The sequence below is a fragment of the Calonectris borealis genome, chromosome 16 (genome assembly GCF_964195595.1).
Source record: "Calonectris borealis chromosome 16, bCalBor7.hap1.2, whole genome shotgun sequence".
Lineage (NCBI taxonomy): Eukaryota > Metazoa > Chordata > Aves > Procellariiformes > Procellariidae > Calonectris > Calonectris borealis.
The window spans coordinates 16,724,147-16,746,651 of record NC_134327.1 but is presented as its reverse complement, the minus strand read 5'-3'; the positions used below and the strand labels follow the sequence as shown (position 1 = coordinate 16,746,651).

Here is a 22,505-nt window from a genome sequence, read left to right as displayed (position 1 = left end):
CGCTGGAGTCTCCATGGACAGTTAGCTGCAATTCTCAGCCCAGAGGACAGCAGCAGACAAACAAGCCAACGAAATGCCGAGCAGCATCAAAAGAGCTGTGGAGAACAACCGCGAGAGTGTCATTTGGGTGCTACATAAAGCCTTGATGTACTTGTCTCCCGAGTAGCGTAGCAGTTCTGGGTTTTGCTTCAGAAGAAGGCCACAGTGCCGTTAGGGAACCTTCAGGGACTAACAAAATGATCAATGGGACATAGTTCCTAATCCAACTACTCTGAGTGGTGGGAAAATATGAGGCAAATGGATGGTAGAAAGCGGTCAGGTTCGTGTGCTCTCCATTAACAACATCCATGTGCGGAACAGCCGAAGACAGAACTGGGGCTAGGCAGACCAATGCTCTGAGCCGGCTGGGCACTTCTGACGCTGTTCCGGTGACCTCCCTAAGACCAGGGTCATACACTGAGAGGTGCGGTCAGTGCTAGAGGAACATAAAACACGAACAGAAGTTCAGCCTTACCAACAGAGCATGGCACTTCCATCTGCTGGGTCTTTGCTTCTGTGGAACAGAAAGAATCTTTTTACTGTTTACAAGTTTTTGCATTGCTCTTAAAAGTCATACAAACTTTTCTGAGCTAGTTAAACTGAGACCATAATTTTACTGAGCTGTCATCAATAAAAATAAGAATTATATTTTTAATTGCTGCTACTTTTACCAGCGCTTCAATTGACTGCAGAGTTGAGAGAGCAAATTCAACAGCTGTTTGAACACTGTCATTCCTTTGTGCAAATGCAGTTCAGAAAGGGAAATCGTTTTGTATTAGGTGCTTTTCCTAAAGGATAATGAGTCCTTGGGATAGAAAAACTTTTTGCAATACTTCGTGTTAAAACCTCAAGCAGTAACTTTCAAATGTGCCTGTAACTGGATCAAAAGTGATTGCTCTGGTGGAACAAAGCACCTCATTTTTCCCAAAAACCTAAAATCAAGTTAGAAGTTAGAACAGAGGCCAATGTTCAATGCTGTTTCTCCGACACAAAAGCTACACTCGAAGCTTTCCTTCCATTTTAGAAAACCTGGAAGCATTCACCTGCTACACTATTTTTCTTATGCATAAGGCCACAGACCAGGTTTTGGTAGTGCCTGACCCCTGCAACCGAGATTGGCTTGTCTTGGCTCAGCACCTCCGTGGTCGCTGCTGGGTGGCCAGGCTGGCAGAAACAGGCATGCTCAGAGCTCTTCCACACAAGGCCCTTAATCAAAAGGTGCTTTAAAAGTTGGCCCTAACATTACAGTGCTGCATGCTGTTCCTTTCACAGCTTGTGATCTTTCCCTCAACTCAAAAGATCCTCACTCAAAGAACAGACCCATTCGGGGACCTTCACATTATTAAATTGTGGATTTGTTTAAGAAAAAAGAAAAAAAAAAACCTCCCAAGCCCCCAAACCAACAACCTCCTACCCCTCCAAGACAAAAATCTCAGTCCTGCTGCTGTTTCTTGAGAGGGAATGGCCATATCCTCTGTGCAAGGCAGGTCATGATGTAAGGTATCCTTGATGCAAGGTATCTCTGAAGATATCATGCCAACCTTATCCTGGGCTGCATCACCAGCAGCGTGGCCAGCAGGTTGAGGGAGGGGATTCTGCCCCTCTGCTCTGCTCTGGTGAGACCCCACCTGCAGTGCTGCGTCCAGCTCTGGAGCCCTCCGCAGAAGAAAGACATGGAGCTGTGGGAGCAGGCCCAGAGGAGGCCACGAAAATGATCAGGGAGGTGGAACACCTCTCCTATGAGGACAGGCTGAGGGAGTTGGGGTTATTCAGCCTGGAGAAGAGAAGGCTCCGGGGAGACCTTATTGCAGCCTTTCAGTACTTAAAGGGGGCTTGTAAGAAAGATGGGGACAAACTTTTTAGCAGGGCCTGTAGCGATAGGACAAGGGGTAATGGTTTTAAATTAAAAGAGGGTAGATTTAGACTAGATATAAGGAAGAATTTTTTTATGACGAGGGTGGTGAAACACTGGAACAGGTTGCCCAGAGATGTGGTAGATGCCCCAGCCCTGGAAACATTTAAGGTCAGGTTGGACGGGGCTCTGAGCAGCCTGATCTGGTTGAAGATGTCCCTGCCCATGGCAGGGAGGTTGGACTAGATGAGCTTTAAAGGTCCCTTCCAACCCAAACTATTCTATGATTCCATGACATCACGGTTCAAAAGCTAAGAATAGTCACCTACACAAATCATACCAGAACTGGTGCTAACTGGTCCTCGTCAGCCTTGCTTGACAGGGAGCAAGCGGCTGCCGAGACCCCATGGGGTCCTGCGGACTAGCTGAGGCTCTGCTGCTGGTTCCCTGCTGCAAACTGGCCTGCAGGAATCCGGTAGATAGACGGGCTTGCAACTCATTTTAAAAAACCCTTAAGATGTGCCAGGTCAGCAGCAAAGCCTGGTTCTGGAGAGATTCAGCCTCTGTCCTGGCAGGACAGTACATGAGGAAGCAAAGCCTCTGTTTGGAGGGCTTCAACCTTGGTTGATCAGTTCAGGAGCAGCACGAGCTCACGCAGAAAACCCCTGTACAAACAGATGCCGAACTCCCTTGCGCACCTCTCACCTCCGCCCTGCGCAGTGCCGACACCAGCACTTCAGCAAGGCTGTGACCGAGAGACTGGCCCATAAAAAACAGAAACTAATCCATCCTCAGCCATTCTAGTCCCACCCTTGGCTGGTAATTTACCAAAGTTCAAAAGCCTGCTCTCAGCTGGCCTGGGAAAGGAATTAAGCACCAATAAATGTACTAAGCTTTTAGCAGACGCTGCACCCCATGTCCCCCCAGGAAGGCAGAGGAACGCTTGTCTCACCTTCTGCGTTCTCCTTTCCTGGAGCCACCCTGCTAGACCCAAGGCGGTCAAAGTTTCTTCTCGACTTCATTCTTCAATTGCTGTGCAGTCACTGAGGGCTTTTTTGCCTTACCGGTGGCTGTACTTCTCTGGAAAGGTTTAACCACTCCTATTACATTATGGGATTCTTCCAGATTAAAGTCATAAGAAACATGAACCCATAATCATTACTCAAAATGCACAAAATATCACTTCCACCCCCTCCAACATCCTCCAAAGCTTTGAAACTTCATGACACATTCTTGCTTGCCCTCTGGGTGCAATTAGTCCATTTTAAAGATACATCTGAAATGCATCAGCTCCTTCACAAAAAAAAAAAAAATCCAGTGCATTTCAGTCACCTGCTCTTTTTTTGTACAGTTTCCTCGGACTTTGCCACTGAGAACAGGCAGGAGGGCACAACGTAAGACAGCTACACGCACTGCTAGGGAGTGTTAACCAGCGACTGAGAAAGGGAGAAAACTGTAGTGCATGTCAGCTGGGCAAAATACAATCAGACTAGTGATAATGCCCCTTGATAAACAAGCATTGAATCCTTGATTCCTGAAGAAATCAGTGGATGTGGACACTTCCACTGTGGCAAATCTACTGACAACTTTCAGACAGAAGCACCACTCAGTGTTCCACAACCAGCTAACACCACGCTAGGAAAGCTGGATTTAAATTACTCCCCCAATGTACCATTAGTAGCTGTACTGTAGCCACAATGACTGAGGATCCAAGGGAGAGGCAGCGAGAGATACCGCTCCTCTCACAAACTTGGCTTCTTTGCTCACTTCACCTAAAGAACATCGAGGATTTCCCATTTCTGAAACCACCAGAAGCAACCTCAGAAAACACTTGCTGGGTGGCTGCGCAATCAAGCGTTACACGTCCTTGCAAAGGTCACTCTGAAAAATCACAAAATCAGCATAATACAGCTCCAGCTCGTTGGACAGGCAACAGGTACCCACTTCTAAACTGGTGTTGGATCTCAGATACCTCCTGCTTCTTCACCAAGATCTAGACACGGGCATGAAAACAGTTCCTCTCTCACTACTGTCCGCGACCGCTAAAGCACAGCAGCCCCCGGGGAACACTGCTGACACAGCCCTGACATCCAGCACCCAAGGCAAACACTTTACCTTGGAGGAAACTCACCATCGGCCGTCCAAACTGGCACAGAGCGGCAAAGCCCCGCAAGACGCCACCATGACCAAGTTCCTAAGCTGTGGGCAGGCTTTTCCTCAGTCAAAATGTCTCTTCCGCTATCTGTGTGCGTGTATGTGTGTATCGCTCTTAAGTGATGTAAACAGAAAGGCATGCAGAGCAGTGGGCGATATGTAAATTCAGCTGGAAAATCCCACAGCTCAGCCAATCTCCGCGCTGCCTTGCAGCTTTGCCCTGGCTGCTCTGAGACTGAAGAGGTTTAGGCTAGTGCAGAAAAAACAACCACTTTCCTAGCACACACAGATTTATTCCTCTGATCAGAGAAGTCTCCAGGGACAGGACGGTCCATCGCTCTCTTTAAAGGGAGTTTGAATTTCTCACCCTCTTTAGATAGTTCCCAAACTATTCATTAATACTGAACATCAAACAGCCTAACACAGTCTTTGCTTGTAGAGACAATCTAGGGAAATCCAGTTAACTAAGAATTGCCACAAAAAGGCAAAGCTTTCCTGGACCAGTGAGCAGGGCTCGCCTGAAAGACAGGCACTGACAGTGGGGGACTTCTACTGCCAGGACACCCACCCCACGCAGGAGAACAACGTGCTCCCACGGCTGAGGCTCCCCAGGAGAAAGCACTGCGTGGAGAGCTCGCACCCCACTCCAGCACCCAATACACCTCCTGCAGTTTTTACACCTCATTAAAAGCAGCAAGGTAACTCCAATGAAGCTCTGAACTCAGGCTAAAGGCAGAGCGGGAGCAGTCTGTAAATGGGTACGTTGGGGTGCCACCGCCCTGGACTCCTGGGGGAGTTGCTGAGCTTGAAAGAAGGGCGACACAAACCCCTGTAAGCAACCACCCGCCTCCTCCCTTGCCCCAGGCAGCCGCCATGTCCCCCAACCCAACCCATGGGCAAGGGGATGTGCCAGTGTCTGCCTCATCATGCTGACGGCAGAGGAGTACAGCCAGGGAAGGGAAGACAAGGGGCATAAAAATTGGGAGGGAAGAGTTCTGACAAACTGAACTTGTCCACATAATTTGAGAATTTAGTTAGTGAAACCAGGAAGGATTTTCTCACAAACGCCTTTCTCCTGGCACAGCCGCGCTTGGCTGAGATAACCTGAGAGGCAGGTAGGATCACACTTCAGAAAGTGCCACAGTCATGGCTAGCGGGGGCTAGGAAGGTCCCACAGAACAGGCACACACTCAGCCCACGAGCTGCCTAACTGCTGAATGCCTGCTGAAGTCAACTGAAGCTGCAAAACACGCAGCATGCTCAGGACCAACCCTGGCTGACATACAGCTGCTTCGTGGCAGGGCAGAGCAGGCACCAGCACCATCACACGGTGCTCGGCAACGTCCCAGAGCCCACGGGCCTCCCTGCAGCTCCAGCAGCAGGGTTGTGTTTGTGGAGCCCCAGGAGGGGAATGGTTGACCGCAGAAGGGTTTCAGTCAGGGGACACAAACTCGCCTGTGGTGCTTCACGAGTGGCTTAAGGTCATCTAAGGCTGCGCTGCCACAGGAACAGGCAGCTGTGGGTCCAGCCCCACCACTCTCACGCTGCAGAGCGGCTGGTATCACCGTGTGATCCCTCAGGTCAGGGAACCAAACTATGAATTTGGGATTTTCTTCCTCAGGGTTCAAGCAACATCGTGAAAATTCATGTTTGGGTGTTATCAGAAAAGCTACCTGCGTTCCCTGACTGAATGTTCTGGTCACTCCAGTTCAGCTTAGGCTTCCCACTGCTACTTGGTAAAATTTAATGTCCCTCATCGTGAAACGCTCCTTTCCACAGGGCAGTTTCACCTGCAAGCAATCCGCTGCTGCACTCTGCAGCAAACCAAACCACAAAGCTGGAGCTTTCTGTATTGTCGTGGCTGGATTTACCCTGGCCTTTCTCAGCCTTACTTGAGACCAGCAGTGCTCAGAGTGGGGGACCCCAGGACTTGGGAGGGGGACCCAGCAGACTGTGCGGACAGTTTCCTGCATGACGCTTAGGAAATCCCCAAACTCTTTGATCTTCCGCTCCCCAGCACTGTCTGTTCTCTCGCTCCTTGTCAACAGTGATGGCCAGTTCTTTGGACTTGTGGCTAGTAGACATCTGTACAGTACTCGACGCAATGCAGCCACCGTTTTTGGTGGTGCATTGGGTTATCTTCACCACAACGCACTTTCTGTGAACTACCTCCCCTCCTCGCACAACTCCCAGGGAGCCGCGTAAAGGCTGTCATGGCTGTGGTTGACTTTCTCACGCTACTTTCCCTCAGCAAGGGCTTTCTGGAACTGTCTTTCACTCACACAGACCTCTCCCTGCACACCCAACAAATGCCGTTGTGGCTGTAAGCAAGAGTCATTGACAGACAAACGCTCAAAGCCAAAATGCAACAGCTATTTAATGGGAACACTAACTGCTGAAGACAGACTGAAAAAAATACATCACTGCGATGAAAAAGGAGGCAAAATTAAAGTGCTGGGATTGAAACAAAGTGTTTGGCAACATTGTCAAAGTTGAAAAATACCCGCAAGGCCAGAGTTCTTTACAACACACCTACCCCCCAGGGGGTACAATAGTCTGGACCTGGCTTGCTACGTACATATCAGACCTGGTTAAATTATGTACCAGCTTTCTTCTCACACTCATCGGCTCCCAGCAGAGCCTGTCCGAGCCATTGTCTTTGATACCAACAGAGCTCAAAAGCAAGCTGAACTGAAAGAAAGTCCTAACTTCTGACTTTCATGCAACACAACAGGACAATCAGGTCACAGTCATGGATCAAACTGAAGAAAAGTGTTTGAGAGCAAGGCTGTCAGAGGAACAGCAGCTGTGAGCTGGCAGCGGAATAAGGCAGAACTAAACAGCATATCTGAAAGGACGATCGTGCAATTTCACTGTCTGCTCTGAGATGTGTAATTGTCTTGGGGCAGCTACAGAGATCTACCACCAAATATCCTATATTGCGTAAGTTGTGAAACCAAAACAGAAGGAAATGAGGTTACTGGGAGATCAAGAGAGAACCATCAGCAACACATGCCGCAAGTCGGACAAGTAACGGAGCAGAAAAAGACAAAATTAAGCACGCCCCGCGATGAGATACGTCAAACAGCAAAGGGAAGGCAGCCGGGGTGCAGAACGCAAGACCTGGACAGGATTCACCGAGGACCGAACAACACAGGAGGCGATACACGACCTCCTCTGTGCACTTGAAACACCACGCTGGCACCTGCACTGAGTTTAAAAAACAAAAAACAAAGCCCACGGGGGAAGGGCACGAGGCGGCAGAAGCGGCGGCAGCGCTGCCAGGCGGGCGGCAGCCCCCGCAGCGGCCCCGAGCAGCCCTGCAGCGCCCGGCGGAGCTGCCGTAGGCACCTCTCCAGAGCGGGGCCGCCCGCCCGGGCCGCCGCGCAGGCCCTCCGCGGGGAGCCCACAGCCCAGCGCCCCCGGCCCTCACCGTCCCCATCGCCCAGCCCCGGCCCTTCCCCTCGCAGAGCTCCCTCAGCCCCGGGCCCGGCCGGCTCTCCTCAGCCGGGGGCTCCCCTCAGCCCGGCCCGGCTCGTACCTGGCAGCGGCGGCGGCCGGAGCGCCAGTGCCCGGCCCCGGCACATCGCGGCCCCTGGCCTGCTCCCCGCTCGTCTAGCGGCTCAGCTGCCGCCCGGGCCGGAAGCCCCGCGCTCCTCGGGACTTGTAGTCCGGCACGCCGCCTTCCGCCCGCTCCTCGCCGCGCCTCCGTGACGTTAGGACTACAATTCCCAGCGGCCCTCGCTGCCCAGCGCTGATTGGCGCTTTCCCCGTCACTCTATGCTACAACCACTGTTGCTACTGGCTTGGCTCGGCCTCTTCCAGGGGCCAATCAGGCGGCGGCAGACCACCGCCTCGGGCCACGCTGCGCCGCGCGGCGCCATTGGAGCGAGGAAGGGCGGCGACCAATGAGCGTTGGGAGAGGCGGAAGGGCGATCACGCCAACCGCTCGCGATTGGCCGTGTGCGCAGGCAGCCTGACCAATAGCGACGCGGGGAAGTTATAAAGTCTGGAGCGAGGCACGCGGCCGGTCTTTCCAGCCATGAGGTGAGCGGGAGCGGGCGGGCGGCGCGGCCCTTCACGGCGGCGGGCCGGTGATGATCCCTATCTGCCTTTCTGACACCTCGTCCTAGGGCGGCGGGCGGCCGCGGCCCCTGCTGACGATCCACGGCTGAGGCCCGAGGGAGCCGCGGCGGGGCCGGGCCGGGCGGTGCGGCCCGCTCTCACCGCGCTGCCTTCTCTTCTCAGGGGCCGGCGGGAACCGGATCGCACCGGCGAGAACAGGATCGTGGTGCCACTGCGATCGCCGCCTGAGGGAGGGTGAGGCGTGGGCGATGAACGGCGACGTGGGAGCCCGGCGGCGGGCGGCCTTCCCGGGGCCTGGGTGGTGCGGCGCGGACACCGGCATCCTCCGTGCCCGGGCCGCGGGTGCCCGCCCGCTCGCCCTGCCTGCTGGGAGGCTGCCGGACAGGCAGTGCGGGCTAGTCTCGGGGTTTCGAGGAGGTAAAATGCGGTATCGCTAATTTCTAGCGTACCAGACATCCCCGTAAGCTACTTCTGGGATCTGCAGCTGCAGGGAAAGCACGAGTGGGCCTGAGGCGGGTGAAATTGGGGCTGGAGTAGCTACTTCGTGGCCTTGGCAGAGCTGCTATTCAAGGCATAGGGTGGGCTGCAAGTTCTGGAGCAGAGCAAGCGATGCAGTTCCGAGTACGGCTAAAAAATGTCTCGTCTGGGATTGCTGTATCACACGGGGAAGCTGCTGTTTCTCATGCTGTGCAACTTGGAGGCAGAGCAGTTTTTTTAAAGCACAAAGAAGCAGCTGCAGAACTGCCCAAAGTACAAGAAATCGAAAGTCATCGACTTAAAGTAGCTTAAAGTAAACATAATGGCGGGTGGTGGGTGCAGTAGTGTGGGTAACTGAAAGGAGTCACAGACAGCAGTTCTCACAGTACGTATGAACTGCAGTGCCAGATTGTGTAGACGACTAATTGAAATCTTAGAGTCCTTGAGGCTAACTAGCTTTTTAATAAAAAGTTTTCAAAAGATTTGTTTTGGTTTTGCTTCTGTTTTTCACAAATCCCACTGGGGGCACGTAAAACCACAAACCAACTTTAAAGTTTGCATTTGGGCACCCAGCAGACCATTTCTGCTATTACTGTTCACTTTAAGGGAACCAGAGCATCTTAAAACGTGCGCTGCAGCTTAGCTTTGCCCGCTGCCTTTAATTCTTGCGGGGTGCATTGGAGCACCTGCACCCATGGCGGTAATGGAAGGATCTAGGGGGGCTCAAGAATGAGCTGAGCTCTTTGAATGATTAAACGGTGCAGGTGTGTATGTTAGACAATCAAAATACCATTGTAGCCACAAAGATTATTAAAAAATTTTATTAACAGGAATGAAACAAAAGCTGTAAACAAGAGCCAGCAAAAATGAGAAGTTGCATGTAATGCCGAGTCCTCTGGCTTGTTTGAATGCACTGAACAATTAATTCTTCATCGCTTGGTGGCAGTAAAGGCCCACGTAAGAAGATGCCAAATAACAGTCTGAGGAAGAGCTTCAGGGCAAGGTCAGTGTGCAGGCCTTGGGAGACAAGTTGTACGGAGGGGACTTGGGAGGGGAGGGATGGGGGTTGAGCCTGGCTTGAAGTTTAGGTCTAGTACCACAAACGCAGTTGTGGTGTCTCTGCTGCAGTGGAGTTAGCTCCCAACAGGCATATTTAAAATACTCCAGAGGGTAACATTTACATCTTCCTTATTTAAATTAGTTTTTAAACTGGTTTTGGTCCCACACTAAAGAAGTTAAGAGTTGTAAGCTTTTTCTTCAAGACAGCAAGACGCAAGGCTCTCCCGCCCTGTGAGGAAGAGAGAAGGCAGCAACCTGATGGGAGCATTAAGAATACCGCTGGTTGTTTTTGCCTTTGGGAGACTCCCTGTAGTTTCTGGGGTAGCGTGTCTGGGGACAGGGGCTGCTGCTGCGCTGCGAAGGTCGGGCTGAGGAAACGCAGTGCCGAAGGCAGACTCGGGTATTGGAGCTGTCTGAGCTGTTCTGTGTCTCTGCTGGGCTGGCTCTTCCCCGCACAGCTGGGATACCAAAACACTGGCACTTAGCAAGCTCAAGACTAGAGAAAATCCCAACTCCCTTTTTTTCTTCACCTCAGCCAGCAAGTGTGCGCTGCGCAGCCCAGAATGAGAATGGAGGTGGCTGTGGGGTGAGCAGCTTCAGGTAGGAGACACTGGTCAAGTAGCAGCCACAGGAGCACAGCGAAGCTCACCAAAGCCGTGTGAAACAGCTTACAGACTCCTGCACATTTCTTGACAGTGCCCGAGTAACGTGCAGAACTTTCCCTGTGTTCTGTTGCTACTTGCAAACAAATCTTGAGAGAGCGCTTGTAGCAGGCATTACCACCTTTTAGAGCGGGTAAAGGTGAAGAGAATTGTTCCAGTTATTTCAGAGTAAGTCTCGGCAGAGGAACGGACGGCTGCTGCTCCGGCGGGAGCAGCTGTGCCAGTGCTGGCCGTCCCCTTGGATCTGTGGGGAGCACTGCTGCTGAGGTGGGACACGGGGGGGGCCCTGATGCCATTCTGCCACAGCCCCTGCTTGCTGCTGCCAGCGGAGCTCACCTGCCCGCTCCTGCGGTGCTGGCACTGGCAGCAGGGGTCTGCTCCAGGCTGTGCGCTGCAAATATTCCTATAGGAATGGTTTTTCAATAAATAATTTAAATAAAATTTAAATCAGACAGTTGAAAGACTTATTTCTCCCTAAAAAGCTATTTAGGAAAAAATGCTCTGTTTGCAGTAGGTTTATTTTAGGATCCTTTTTCATACCGTTACTGTGCAGGACCCACTTTAAGCAGTAGCTGCTCATTTTACTGTTGCTCGCTGAGGAGCGTAGCTCTGAGGAGTCCCTGCCTGAATCACGCGCAGTAGCTGCGGAAGGTCTTTGTGCGCGTCAGGAATGCAGTGCTGGAGCTAACACCCCGGGCAAAACTAGGGGCAGGGGCGTCTGAACCGACTGCTGAGAGCTGGTGCTTGGCTGGAGAGGGAAGGATGGGTTGTTTTATTTTACGTGGCCCATTTAGGGCAGTGCGGGGAGGTTCAGTGTGGTGGGCACCTGGTGTGCACGTGGAATCTTCAAAGAAGAAACTTGCCAAAGGCCAAACACTTGATCCAAATTCAAATTTGTACTTAGAAGTGCAGCTTTAAAAAAAAAAGCCAAATGCCTGACACAGACCAAAGGGGTGAGGAGTCCATTCAAGAGAGCTGGCAGGAGAGCCTAAAACCTGTGAAATCAATGCCTACAGCATTCCCCCAGCTTTCTTCAGCTAACAGGAAGAGCTGTCCCAAGAGAACTTTGAAGATATCAAAGCACTGTTGCAGCCTAAAAACACTATCACAGTTACATGAAGGTATGTAGAATAAGCTGCAATACATTAGATTTCTTCTCAATTAAAGTACTAGAAACGGCAGTAGTAAGAGAACCAAAGCCTTTACCAAACAGATAAACATTCAGGAAATCTCTGTACAACAGATAGGGTAGCAGGAGCTTACTCAAACAGACGGCTAAGCTCTTGTCTTCTGCAGGGAAGAGGAGAAGCCTTCGTCGAGGAGGTGTGTTACACCACATGAAAGATGGACAGACGTAAGTAAGCAACTGCAAAAATGGTTGTCTCAAAAGCAAGTCTTTCCTGTGTGCCCCAGGCCAGGGCTCTGAACAGCTGAATTCCAGGTACATGGGGAAAGAAAAGGGAATTTGGGACTTTTTCCTACCCAGACGTTTGGTGTGGAGAAGGCTTTCGTTCCCCTTAGTCACGTCATAATTCCTATTAACACTAAAGAAGCCTCATAACGTTCCTGGCTGCTGCTGAATGGGTAGAGACAGCCGGGTCTGCCGACTGCCCCGGCCCTGGAAGGAGCGATGGCGATGGCGAGACCCCAGCCCACCCCAGTCCCTTCCTGAACGCCCACCTCCCACCTGCGTGGGGACGAGCAGCTGCGAGCCAGGCGGGAGCAACCGGCGGGGGAAGCCGGAGGGCTTGCGGTGCGGATGGATGCAATGGGGGCTCGGGGAGCAGCGCCTGGCACGTGGCTGCAGCCTGGCCAGCATCTGCCCTGGCCGAGAGAGCTTTTTCTGCTGCTGCTTCCATTCCCCACGTCTCAGCTCATCTTTTAGGCAGATACAGACACGACGGACAGACATGCACACACTGTCCACGAGGAGAGAGCGCGGCACACAAACACTTGGCATGAGTCTCTGTACAAATGCTCCGAGCGCATTAGGACCTGCAGCAGCCCGAGCCTCTCACTTCCTTCTGCACGTAGTCGTGGAGCTTGAACTTGGGCTCGTTGGGCAGCTTCATGGACCTGTGCTTCAGTTCCCTGCGGGAAGGGGAAAAACACGTTACTTTTCTGTCTACGTTGCCTGCTTCTAAGCTGTCTGGCCCAGCTCAGTTGAACTTGACTTGGTCTAGATGGTTTGCTAAAGCTCCCCCTGATGAGATGCTTCATAGCTCCCATGAGATGGTAAGTGCTTGCCAGCACAAGAGCTGGAGGTGGGAGCCCAGGGAATGAAAAGGTGGGTGACACTGCCAGCCTTTACCTCGAAGACTGCTGTCGCCCTGCGGGAGAGGTGCGCAGCACGGCCACCGCACCAGTCACTTACTTTGCAATGGCTGTGAACGCTAATTCAACGTTGAGGCCACTTTTTGCGCTGGTCTCCATAAAGGGCACGCCGTACTCCTGCGGGACAAGACACACCGGTGTCAGAAACATCACCCGAAGGGGTCCTGGGGTGTCCCCAAAGGCTTGGGAGCTCCCGGCTCACGCCAAGCCCTGGCAGCCCCGGCCGACATCGGAGCTCATACCCTGCCCTGGGAGAGGGGCTCTGCTGCCATGGGCAGGAAAAGCTGAGCTCAGGCGTTTCTTACACAAGTTCAGGAATCATTTTTGAGGACAAAAAAGCGAAAAACATTAGTGGAAGCTTAGGGGAAGAAGAGCGGATGAGAAGGAAAAGGAGAGCAAGACAAGGGAAGAACAGCAAAGTGCTCCCAGACGTATTTTGGGTCAGCCTGGTCTCAGTTAACCATTCCACTGGTGTACATCATCAAGTACACGTTGTCGTACTCACACATCCCCTGTCAGAGCACGTAACGACCGACTCCCCTGCAGCAGGCGGACACCTCACGTACCTTGGCTAATTTTTCTCCATCTTCCCTTTTCACCACTCTGTCCTGGGCTGAATCCACCTGCCGACAGTAATGGCAAAGAGCAATTTGGGATGATTTGGAAGGTCGGCAGCAGGCAACCTCCATGTCCCTCCCAGGCTCCCCTGCCCGTGGCTGCGCACGGCTCCGTCGTGGGACCGTCAGGGGAGGAAGAGGAGGCTCTGGCGAAGCCGTGGGGCCAGGCTCACCTTGTTTCCCAGTAACATGAGGACCACATCTTGCTGCGCGTATTCGTGAATCTCTGTCAGCCAAGCCTGGAGGGAGACAGCCAGAGAGAGGGGTTAGCAACAGCTCCGGGAGGAGGAGGAGGAGGATGGGGTGCGCCTCGGTCCTGGGCACCTCTGTGGGAAATGCTGCCTTCCCCGAGCAATGCCGGGGGGTGTTACGTGGACACAGGGAGGAGGTGGCTGGGGGTTAGATGCAAAACGAAAGCCCAGCTCAGAAACGCAGGGGTGCAGGGCAGGAGCCGCAGGCAGCAGCTGGTCCTGCAGATCCCCTGCGATTCAGCAGCACCCTGGGAGAGGAGCTGCCTCTGCCCCGCGGTTCGGCAGGAGAAGCTAGCCAGTGGCCAGCGACTCGGCCCTGGGGACACCCTTTCCCAGGGAGCCCTGCGGACAAGCGGGTGCCCTGGGGTGCCACCGAGCCCCGGGGGACCCGCTTTGGCTGCTGATCACGCCCCTATTTTCAAGGATAATGGCAGCCTTTCAACCCTGCTGCTCGCTCCGCCTGACCACAGGCGCTTGCAGGACTTCAACCCAAATTCCCCCTCGGTTGGGCCGTTAAGACTAAACCTCCTTTTGGAGGATAAGGCTGAGGGTTTGCTCCGGGACATGCCCCATGCCCGTGTCCTGCACGCGCTGCCCCCATGCCGAGCACATTCGTCCCAGCATGTGGCTGAACCTGCCCCCCCAAGCCATGGGGTGGCTTCCCTGACCTCTAATCCAGCCTAATCTAATCAAACCTGCCCTAATTCCCTGTAATCCCTGGCCCCGCAGTGCAAGCGGCTGCTTGCTGCTTCCCGGGCAGGCAGTGCTGCCGCAGCCCGTGCCCCGATGCTGCGCTTATGGCAAGCGCCGGGTGATCCCCGCTCCACCACCAGCTCCTTGCCCAGCAGCATCCAGACTCAACACCCAGCCAGCCAGGGAAGTGAGGGATGATTCTGGATTAGAACCTGTCACTGACAATATGTGGGAGCCCAACACATGCAGACGCAACCCCAGGACCCCATCACACCCCGGCTGGGCTCGGGGTGCTCAGCTCCACGGATGGGCTGGTCCAAAGGACACTCGGTCATTCCTGACAACCCCCCTCAGCTCCCTCCTGGCACCTCTCCCCCTCCATCTCTCTTTCCAGCACCTCGCACTCACCCTGGGTGCTCGTTCCTCCCCAAGGGGCTGCGTGTGCCCCGCGGCCGTCCCTCCCGCAGCCGTCCCTCCCGTGTCCCCGCAGGGCCGGGAGAGCTGATGCTGCGGATGGGGCCGCGTTACCCAGGAGCGTGAAACCTCCAAGTGATTTTCCGTCTCATTGCAGATCACAACCTCAGTGCAGACCCGCAGCCTGGTTAACAACCAGCACTACTCTCCATTACAGCAGACACCTCTCCTTGAGCCATCCAGCTTGTCACGCTGGAAAATGCCGCCGCTGGCCCGTCCCAGCTCGCAGGAAGCATTCCCGGTGCCGGTGCTGTGGGAGCAGGCTGGCAGGACGTGCCCTGTCCCCCGCTGCAGGGCTGCGGGTGCAGGGGGGTGGCAGGTGTGGGGCTGCTGATGGAAGGATGCTCCGGAGCCGGGAGAGCTCCAGGCACCCTGGGCCAGGGCGGTGCAGGACCCCCCAGGAGCTGGGGGCAGATCATGGCTCCCCGCTCCCGCCCCGGGGTGTTAATGCCAGCACGGCACCTCCCGTCCTATTGAACAGGGTGTTTTTGCAGGCGCGCCGCCTGCTCACCACAGACGCACACAGTGTACTCTGTGTCCAGGACACGAGCAATTACGTCCTATTCATTCAGGGCTAATTGCTCCCCGGGTCACGTATGCTCTGCAGGCCGTAGGTGGCCCCCAGCAGCCACACGGGTCTGGCGAGGCGAGAGGAGGGGACACCGATGCCAGGTCCTCCTGCCCCCCCCCAGTGACGTGCCCTCTCCCCCCTCTGGCAGACATAATGGAGCCCTCTGCTCCGACACCGCTCCCCAGCACCCCTGAAGCACCCGCGTGGGGGTCAGGGGGGGCCGGGTCTGCGGGGAAGGGGCAGACTCAGGGGGCACAAGGGATCCCCACAAAAGCCGGCAGGAAGGGCAGGTCTGCTGGGGGCGAGGAGTGTGCAGCAGGACGCGACCCTCTCCCTGCCCGGGTTTGGCTCTCAGGTGGGTGGGGGCAACGCGCCCCCCAAGCCCGACCCGTCGGGACCCGAAGGTGCAGAGGAGGATGAGGGAGCACCTCGCTCGGTAAAGCTGCCTGCGCTCGTTTACCGGAGCAAGTTCTCCAGCTGGTGCTGTAATTACACACAGCGTTAATTTGCCGGTGAAGTGAATCCGTCACCCCTTTTATTTGCTATGAAAGGGAAAACCTTCTCTGAGTGTCCTCTGTGTCCTCGCAGGCAGACCCGCCGTCAAAGAGGCGCTCAGCATTAGCCACAGCCCTTCTGGAAACGATCACGGTTCACACCTCCAACACGCATCTCCTGCGGCACGTACCCCCTCCCCGGGGCCGGCCCGCAACCGCGACCCAGCCCATCGCACACGAGGGACGGGCAGGAGGGGCCCGGGGGTGCTGCCGTACCTGGATGTTGTCAAACGATGCTTTGTTGGTGACGTCGTAGAGCAGGAGCAGGGCTGCGGAGAGAGGGACGGTGCATTAGTGCCGGTGCCGGGGTGCCGGGCAGGAGCACGGCCACGCAGAGCCCGCGGCTCAGAGCTTGCTCTGCACCGTTCCCCGAGGCACCGCACGCCCTGGGGACACGGCACTAAAGCACCGCTGAGGTCCCTGCTGTAAAATGTAAAGCAACATGCTTAAATCCGCTACGGGCAATGCCTTAGGCACGTGGTGTTTGCACCTCGACACGCAGAGGCTCCTCTGGCGGCTGCTTCCCACAGGGAAACCGCTCCGGTGATTCCTGATTCACCTGGCCTGGAGTCGCGGCTTGGGGTCCCAAAAAGCCGGAGGGAGGGGGCTCCTCCCCGGGAAGCAGTCGTGGCCATGCTTACCGTGGGCGTCCCGGTAGTAGGCGTGGGTGACGCTGCGGAAGCGCTCCTGCCCGGCCGTGTCCCAGATCTGGAAGGCAGACGGGAGCGGGGGGTCAGCCACGACCTGCCGCCGCGCACGCTGAGGGACCCACCCAGCACCGAAACCAACACCAAACCAAACGGCACGGTGCAACCCCAGGAAGATTCTTCAGCCTTTTGCTTCTAGGGATAGTAATAGGAAAAATGACAAGTGCAATAAATATTGAAGCAGCACCTCCCCGCTCCTCAGCGCGTGGAGACGATGGTGTGTGGCGAAGGGCTCCCAACATGTCCCTTAATCGGAAAATCCATCCCACAGATGGACGTGTGGGGACCCGCTAATTTAATTTATCAGTTTTTAATGCAGCGATACGTTTGCAGAGTGCCACGCTGCTGTCGGGGGAAGATCAGCGCTAACATCGTTATTGAGCTCCAGGCAAAAGGGTCAGAGAAACAGTCAGGTCTCGGGGGACTGTGGGGGGACACGAAATTTCCCGCCTGTCCCACAGGCTGGACAGAGGCTGAGCCAGGGGACGCGGATCCCTTCAGAGGATCTCCGTCCCTCTCACCGTCCTCTGGCTCTCCCAAAGCAGGAGCTGCCTGGAAATGCTGGGCAAACCCCGCAGGCGCTGCTCCGGTCTCACCGGCTCCGGCTGCAGTCACGGAGCGGCAAGGAGGCAGGCAGGCTGGGACGGGGCTCACCGCAGCCAGAACGGCCCCCAGCCTCCAGCCGGCTCCTGCCGAGGGGGCAGAGCCGCCGAAAGGGCTTGTAAGGCTGTCCCGGGGCGGGAGACGCGATGGCAAAGGATGGAGGTGGGGGACCCGCTTCTGGGGTGCTCCTCTGCCGAGGGGCTTTGCCCAGCCCCAAACACCGGGGGAGGCGAGGGAGCTGCTACCAGGGCCACGGGGACGTACCTGCAGCTTCACCTTCACCCCGTCCACCGTCAGCACCTTATTCTGAAAGAGAAGAGAAAGGGCGGTGAGGGGCGAGCGCGGCTGCGGGACGCCGAGGACCCCGGGGAGACCCCGGCCCCATCCCGCGCGGTTTCCCCCCGAGCCCTCGGGCTGATCTCCGCTCCCTGTTTTTTCAACTTGCGTAGGTTGCCCCAGCGCCGGTTGGAGCCATTTGCACCGAGGCCCAGCCAGAAGATTATTCCCTACGTCTGCTGCGAGTTGCATCTATTTGGGTAGTTAAATCCTCGTGTCTGCAAGGCTGATTTAGCGCGGAGCGCGGCTCAGGCTAGAAGACCTCTGGCAATAAATTAACGAGCACCAGCATCCCATCTTAATGGGCTTCAAAAGACACAGCCAACTACTCCATATTCCGTCAGCAACTTAAAAATAACTCCTCTTCCTGCCGTTTGTACCCATTTTTCTCCCAGTAACCACCGGTTTCTCTGTTTGGTGTTTTTTTTTCCTGTTTTGCTTGCTTTTAGCTGGAAGGGTGGGAAGGAGGAGGAGAGGGGGCAGTGCCCCTCCGCGCTGCCCCGCGGGGTTTCCCCCACAGCCAAGAGGACACTTTCTGTGACAGAGCAGGGCAGAGCCGGCAGCAGCGCGGGGCCGCGGGGGGAGCCGCCGGGGCCCCTCCGGGCTGCGCCGGCCAGCGAGGGCCCGGGACGGATCCCGACCGCATCCCAGAGCTCCCCGGCCCGGCGAGCTGCACCAGGCTCTCCAAGCTCTAATGAAGCACAATCCTAACGATCCAGCAGTCCCAGGGGAAGGAGCAGAGAAGAGATTAATTTGCCTGCTCGATCCACAGAAATTAGCACGGTAATCAGTAGGACGTGATGAAAATGCCGCCAGGGAACGATGTACCGACGGGACGGGGCAGCCGTTCACTGCTCCAGTGATGCCCAATTTAAATCCTACTTCTCTGGAGCAGGCGTGGGGTGCTCTCCCCTCTCCAGGCACGCGGCCGTGGGACGGCCAGGGCTGCCCCGACCCTACTGGGCTCTGCCGGCTCGGCCCCGCTTCCCACCGTCCCCAGCACCGACCGGCAGGAGCACGGGCTCTGCCCCAGCTCACCCCCCGGCACCGGACACGCCACCAGCTCCGGTGCCACCAAAACCCTCCCAGGCAAGCGGCGGCACACGCGTGCCGAGGGCCATCCCCGCACATCCCACGCCGCCCAGCACCAAGTACCGGGCACCTCGGGGTGCCGGCACCTGGCATCGCCCCGCCAGGACAGCACCGCTGGGGCTCTTCATTTCTGTTTTGATGATTTTAATTAGGGCAGAGGGAGCACCTCGCCTCCTGCACATCTACGCTCACCGAACAGCGAGGATACGGACAAGGAGGAGAGGGCAGGAGTGAGCCAGAGCGCTAAATTTACAGAGTCTGCTAAAGCAGGCGCAGGGGAGTCGATCGCGGTTTATAAATACCTTCAAAGGCAGCGACCGAGACGCGGGAGTGGAGTGATTCACAGCCCGGCAGCGGTAAAAATAGGCAGCCAGGCTGCGGGCTGGGGGAGCCGAAAAGGGCTCAGGGAGCCGGCCGGGGGCTCGGGACCAGCTCGCCGTGCCCCACGCAGGGAGCCAAGGTTTTCCCCAGGACATGAAGCCGGGGCCGCTGAAGGCTTGAAGTGCTTAAAACCGAGGGTCCCCGCTGCCACGAGGTGCTCCCCAGCCCCCGCGCCTCCGCACGCCGGCTCTGGGGCGAGCGCGGCCGTGCCAGGGAAGCCGTCCCCGGGGTGGACAGGCACCACGGCGAACGGCGCTGAGAAAATCCAAGCGGAGGAGCTGTGCCTTTGCCGTCATCCCAGCGGACAGAGAACTGCGCTGCCGGGCACCCGTTTTGTGGGTGAGACCGCAGGTCCCGCTGCCGCACCGGAGGTGCCGGCACATCCCGCAAGGCGGAGGGGTGGGAGCCCTGGGCTCCGCACCAGCGCGATGCTCGTCCAAACGCTGTCCCCAGTCGGTGGCAGCCAGCTGCCGATGCCGCCTGCCGGGGACCGCGCCAGGGACGCCGTGCCAGGAGCTGCAGAGCCAGGAAAACACTCTGCGTTTCCCCGTTAGCCTCGGCACAAGCACCAGCAGCCCTCGCAGGGGACAAGGACGCTTGGTGTGATGGATGATGACAAGGGACAATGACACCAGGAGCTTCACATTAAAATATGCACCAAACAAGTGTCCTTCCCTGTGCAGCCCCACAGCTGCACCAGCACCTCCAGCTCAAAGGACAGCGTGTGCCGACGGGTCATGTCCGGGGGACGCGGTCACGTCCCCAGCGTGGCCATGCTCCAAGGGTGACCGGCCACCATGAGCGGGAGGGAGGGAGGGAGGGAGGGAGAACACGGCCCTGGCCCTGAGCATGGACCAGCCGAGCCGAAGCAACCACAAAGCATCTGGTGAGCAGTCAAAAAAAATGAAGCTACAGCACTGCACCTCATGCACCGACCTCCACTTCAGGAACTTAATTAAAAGCAAAGCTGGCAGCAGCAGGATTCACACTAATTATGACTGAACTATGTTTTAGCAAGGGGAAATGCTTAAACTAATTAAAGTCTGCACATGGATCCAGGTGCTGCTGGACTGGGCTGGGGAAAAAAATGGATTCCCTGGGGTTTCGGTGTGGAACAGAGCGGCGTTTCAGGGCGAGTATTTGCAGAGACGCTCCTGCAGGCAGCAGACACAGCCAGAGCCATCTGGAGCAGCAGCTCCTGCCTGCATCCCTGCCTGCATCCCTGCCTGCATCCCTGCCTGCATCCCTGCCTGCCCCCCCGCCTGCCCCCAAGCACAGGGCGGCTGCAAAATGCGGGTGAAGAAGCCAAGCAGAAGGTGGGGGGAGTGGGGTGGGAAAAGGCAGGGGCCGCCGACAGCGGCACAAAACAGCTCCCGCCGGTGCCACGGGAACCCGTTGCCCAAGTCTTCCCCCACACCACAATAAGCTTCCAATTATTGTTATTTTTTCAAGGAGCTGCAGTTCAATTCCACACTCGCAGCCCTTCAAAGGCGCAGCTGGGGGGTTTAGCGGCTAATGAGCATCCAAAGACAAAAGACGACGTGTGTCGATGCACTGAAACATGAAATACCCTGCCAGCGCTGCCAGGCCTGATCACAATGAGAGGGGTTGTGGTGTTCAGGGCTTGTTCTTAATCTTGCACAGCTTCATATAATAGAGGTAATACTCCGAGCAGGCCTCCTGCCACGCAAAAGCGGGCAGGAAAGCCATCCCCGCAACTCAGCTCTGTTGTTGCCCTTTGCAATTTCAGTTTTTACGTGTCCTTTTTCCTGGGGCTTTGACAATGTTATTAAAATACCTTCTAGCAGGGGCTGCAGTGGAATGCCTGGAGTGCCTTTGTTGGAGGAACATGATGCTCGTAAGTTAAATAATCCTCAGGACGTCAGATAAATAAAGTTGGAACCTTGCAGATGCAGGAAAAATTAAATTACCAAGTGCAGATGGTCCTCAATTAAGAGCAGCGTTATCAACACACCAACGGCCCCGCTGGCTGCAGCCCCGGCGCAATCCCGCCCCAGCGACCGCAGCGCGAGAGCGGCCATTCGGAGGCAGAGGGGAGGAGGAAAAAAGTGCCCGTGACAGGGTGAAACTGCGCTGCTCCCCAAAATGTGCACCCCGTGACGGACGATGCTCCCACCCAAACCAAGGTGCCCCCGCGCTGCTCTCGGGTCAGCTCGTCAGCGGCTGCGGTTTGGGTAACACCCCTCCCCCAGTCCACGGGGTCCCCACGGTGCCAGTGAACCACACCGGGAGGGACCGGCACATCCCAGCTCACCCGGGGACACCCGAGCCCACGCTGGCGAAGGCTGCAGTGTAACGCAGGGTCAGCAATCGCATGACAACCCGGCCGCTCCCCGGCTTTTCCACGCATTAGCTCATTAATTAAAGCCTTAAAAATTAAATCAGATACACGGATTAACTCGCTTCGCAATTAATCTGACAAATGGAAAGCTACTTACTGACACCGTTCAGGCTCCAACAAGTGGAACCGCTCACCCTGGCTCCCCGGCGCCTCTGATGGGTGCTGGCTCAAATGATGCTGCCCAGGAGCGCCCACCAACACCCACCCGCCAGAGCATCCCCCTGTGCGGCGGGCACTGCGCGGCACCGCACGGGCACGGCTGCAGCCCGGCGGGCACGGCCCCAAAGCGGGGAGAGGGGACGGGCAGCGTTTGGGGAGCGGCTGAGGGTCCCTGCTGTGCCCCACAGCCCTGCTCCTCCCCAAACCCTTGGGGCTGTCGCCTGGAGAGGGGGAGAGGAGAGAAACCCGGGGGCTGGGGGGTCCCGGCAGGGACTGAGGGCACCCGTCCCTGTCGCCACGGCTGGGGGCCGCAGCTGTGGCAGCGCCTCTGCTGCGGCGGCCTTGTCCCCAGAGCCGGTGGGGGTCTGGCCCCCAGCCATCCCCGTCTCCACTTTTACGATGGAAAAGAAAAAAAAACCCCAAATGTCATTAGTGCGCTCTGGAGGCAGCCCCCACGGCCGGCCAGGGGCGAGTTCCTGCAGAAAAGGGAAAAAATTGCATTAGCGAATATACATCAAACCCGACCGAAGGCGGCGGGGGCACTGGCCGAGTTAATTAGCGGCAGTAACGGCTCTGCTGCGGGCTGCAGGACTGACAGCGCAGCCACCCCGCAAACTTCATTAGGGCTGCGGTGTCACGCGCCGGCCGGGGCCGGGTGGGCTGCAGGTCCCCATCGCCGCTCGGGAGCAGACGGGGAGCGGGGGATAGATTGAGGCATCCTTTACTTTTAGCCAGGAGGAAAACAGTAGCACGGCAGGGGGGAGCTGGCTGAAGGGATGCTGGGGGACCCCAGCCCCGTGCCAAGGCAGGACCCGGATCCAAATTCCCACTCGGCAAAGCCCAGGGAGCCCCCGCCTCTGCGAGTACAAACGCTCCCGTGCCGGGAGGAACTGGGATGCAGTTGTGGTGGAGCCGTAGCAGACAGACAAATAAACACCACCTTCAAAAGTGGCTATAAAAATAGATTAAGGATCGATATGGAAATCTGCCCAAAACAGCAGGACACTGCATTAAATTTGCTCATTAAAACCCTGAAGTTTTC

At 56.3% G+C, this 22,505-nt stretch overlaps 2 protein-coding genes across 4 annotated transcripts in view; both read right to left on the bottom strand.

Annotated features, from left to right (window-relative positions):
• Positions 1-7,715, bottom strand: part of TRAF7 (TNF receptor associated factor 7) — a 36,939-nt gene extending 29,224 nt beyond the window's left edge. For 2 of the 3 annotated variants that reach the window (XR_012676149.1, XM_075165553.1), the window contains exon 1: positions 7,587-7,715. The gene's annotated coding sequence lies outside the window, so the exon portion shown is untranslated. Of the gene's footprint in view, positions 1-514; positions 554-7,586 lie in introns of all 3 variants that reach the window. The other variant, XM_075165554.1, reaches the window with a different exon arrangement.
• Positions 7,716-9,413: 1,698 nt separating this feature from the next.
• Positions 9,414-22,505, bottom strand: part of RAB26 (RAB26, member RAS oncogene family) — a 33,724-nt gene continuing 20,632 nt past the window's right edge. The window contains exons 3-9 of the mRNA XM_075165550.1: positions 17,398-17,439; positions 16,465-16,531; positions 16,040-16,092; positions 13,454-13,519; positions 13,230-13,286; positions 12,704-12,780; positions 9,414-12,420 (exon numbers count right to left, since the gene is read on the bottom strand). Of these exons, the coding sequence (XP_075021651.1) occupies positions 12,318-12,420; positions 12,704-12,780; positions 13,230-13,286; positions 13,454-13,519; positions 16,040-16,092; positions 16,465-16,531; positions 17,398-17,439 (465 nt within the window). The 3' untranslated portion in view covers positions 9,414-12,317. The remainder of the gene's footprint in view (positions 12,421-12,703; positions 12,781-13,229; positions 13,287-13,453; positions 13,520-16,039; positions 16,093-16,464; positions 16,532-17,397; positions 17,440-22,505) is intronic.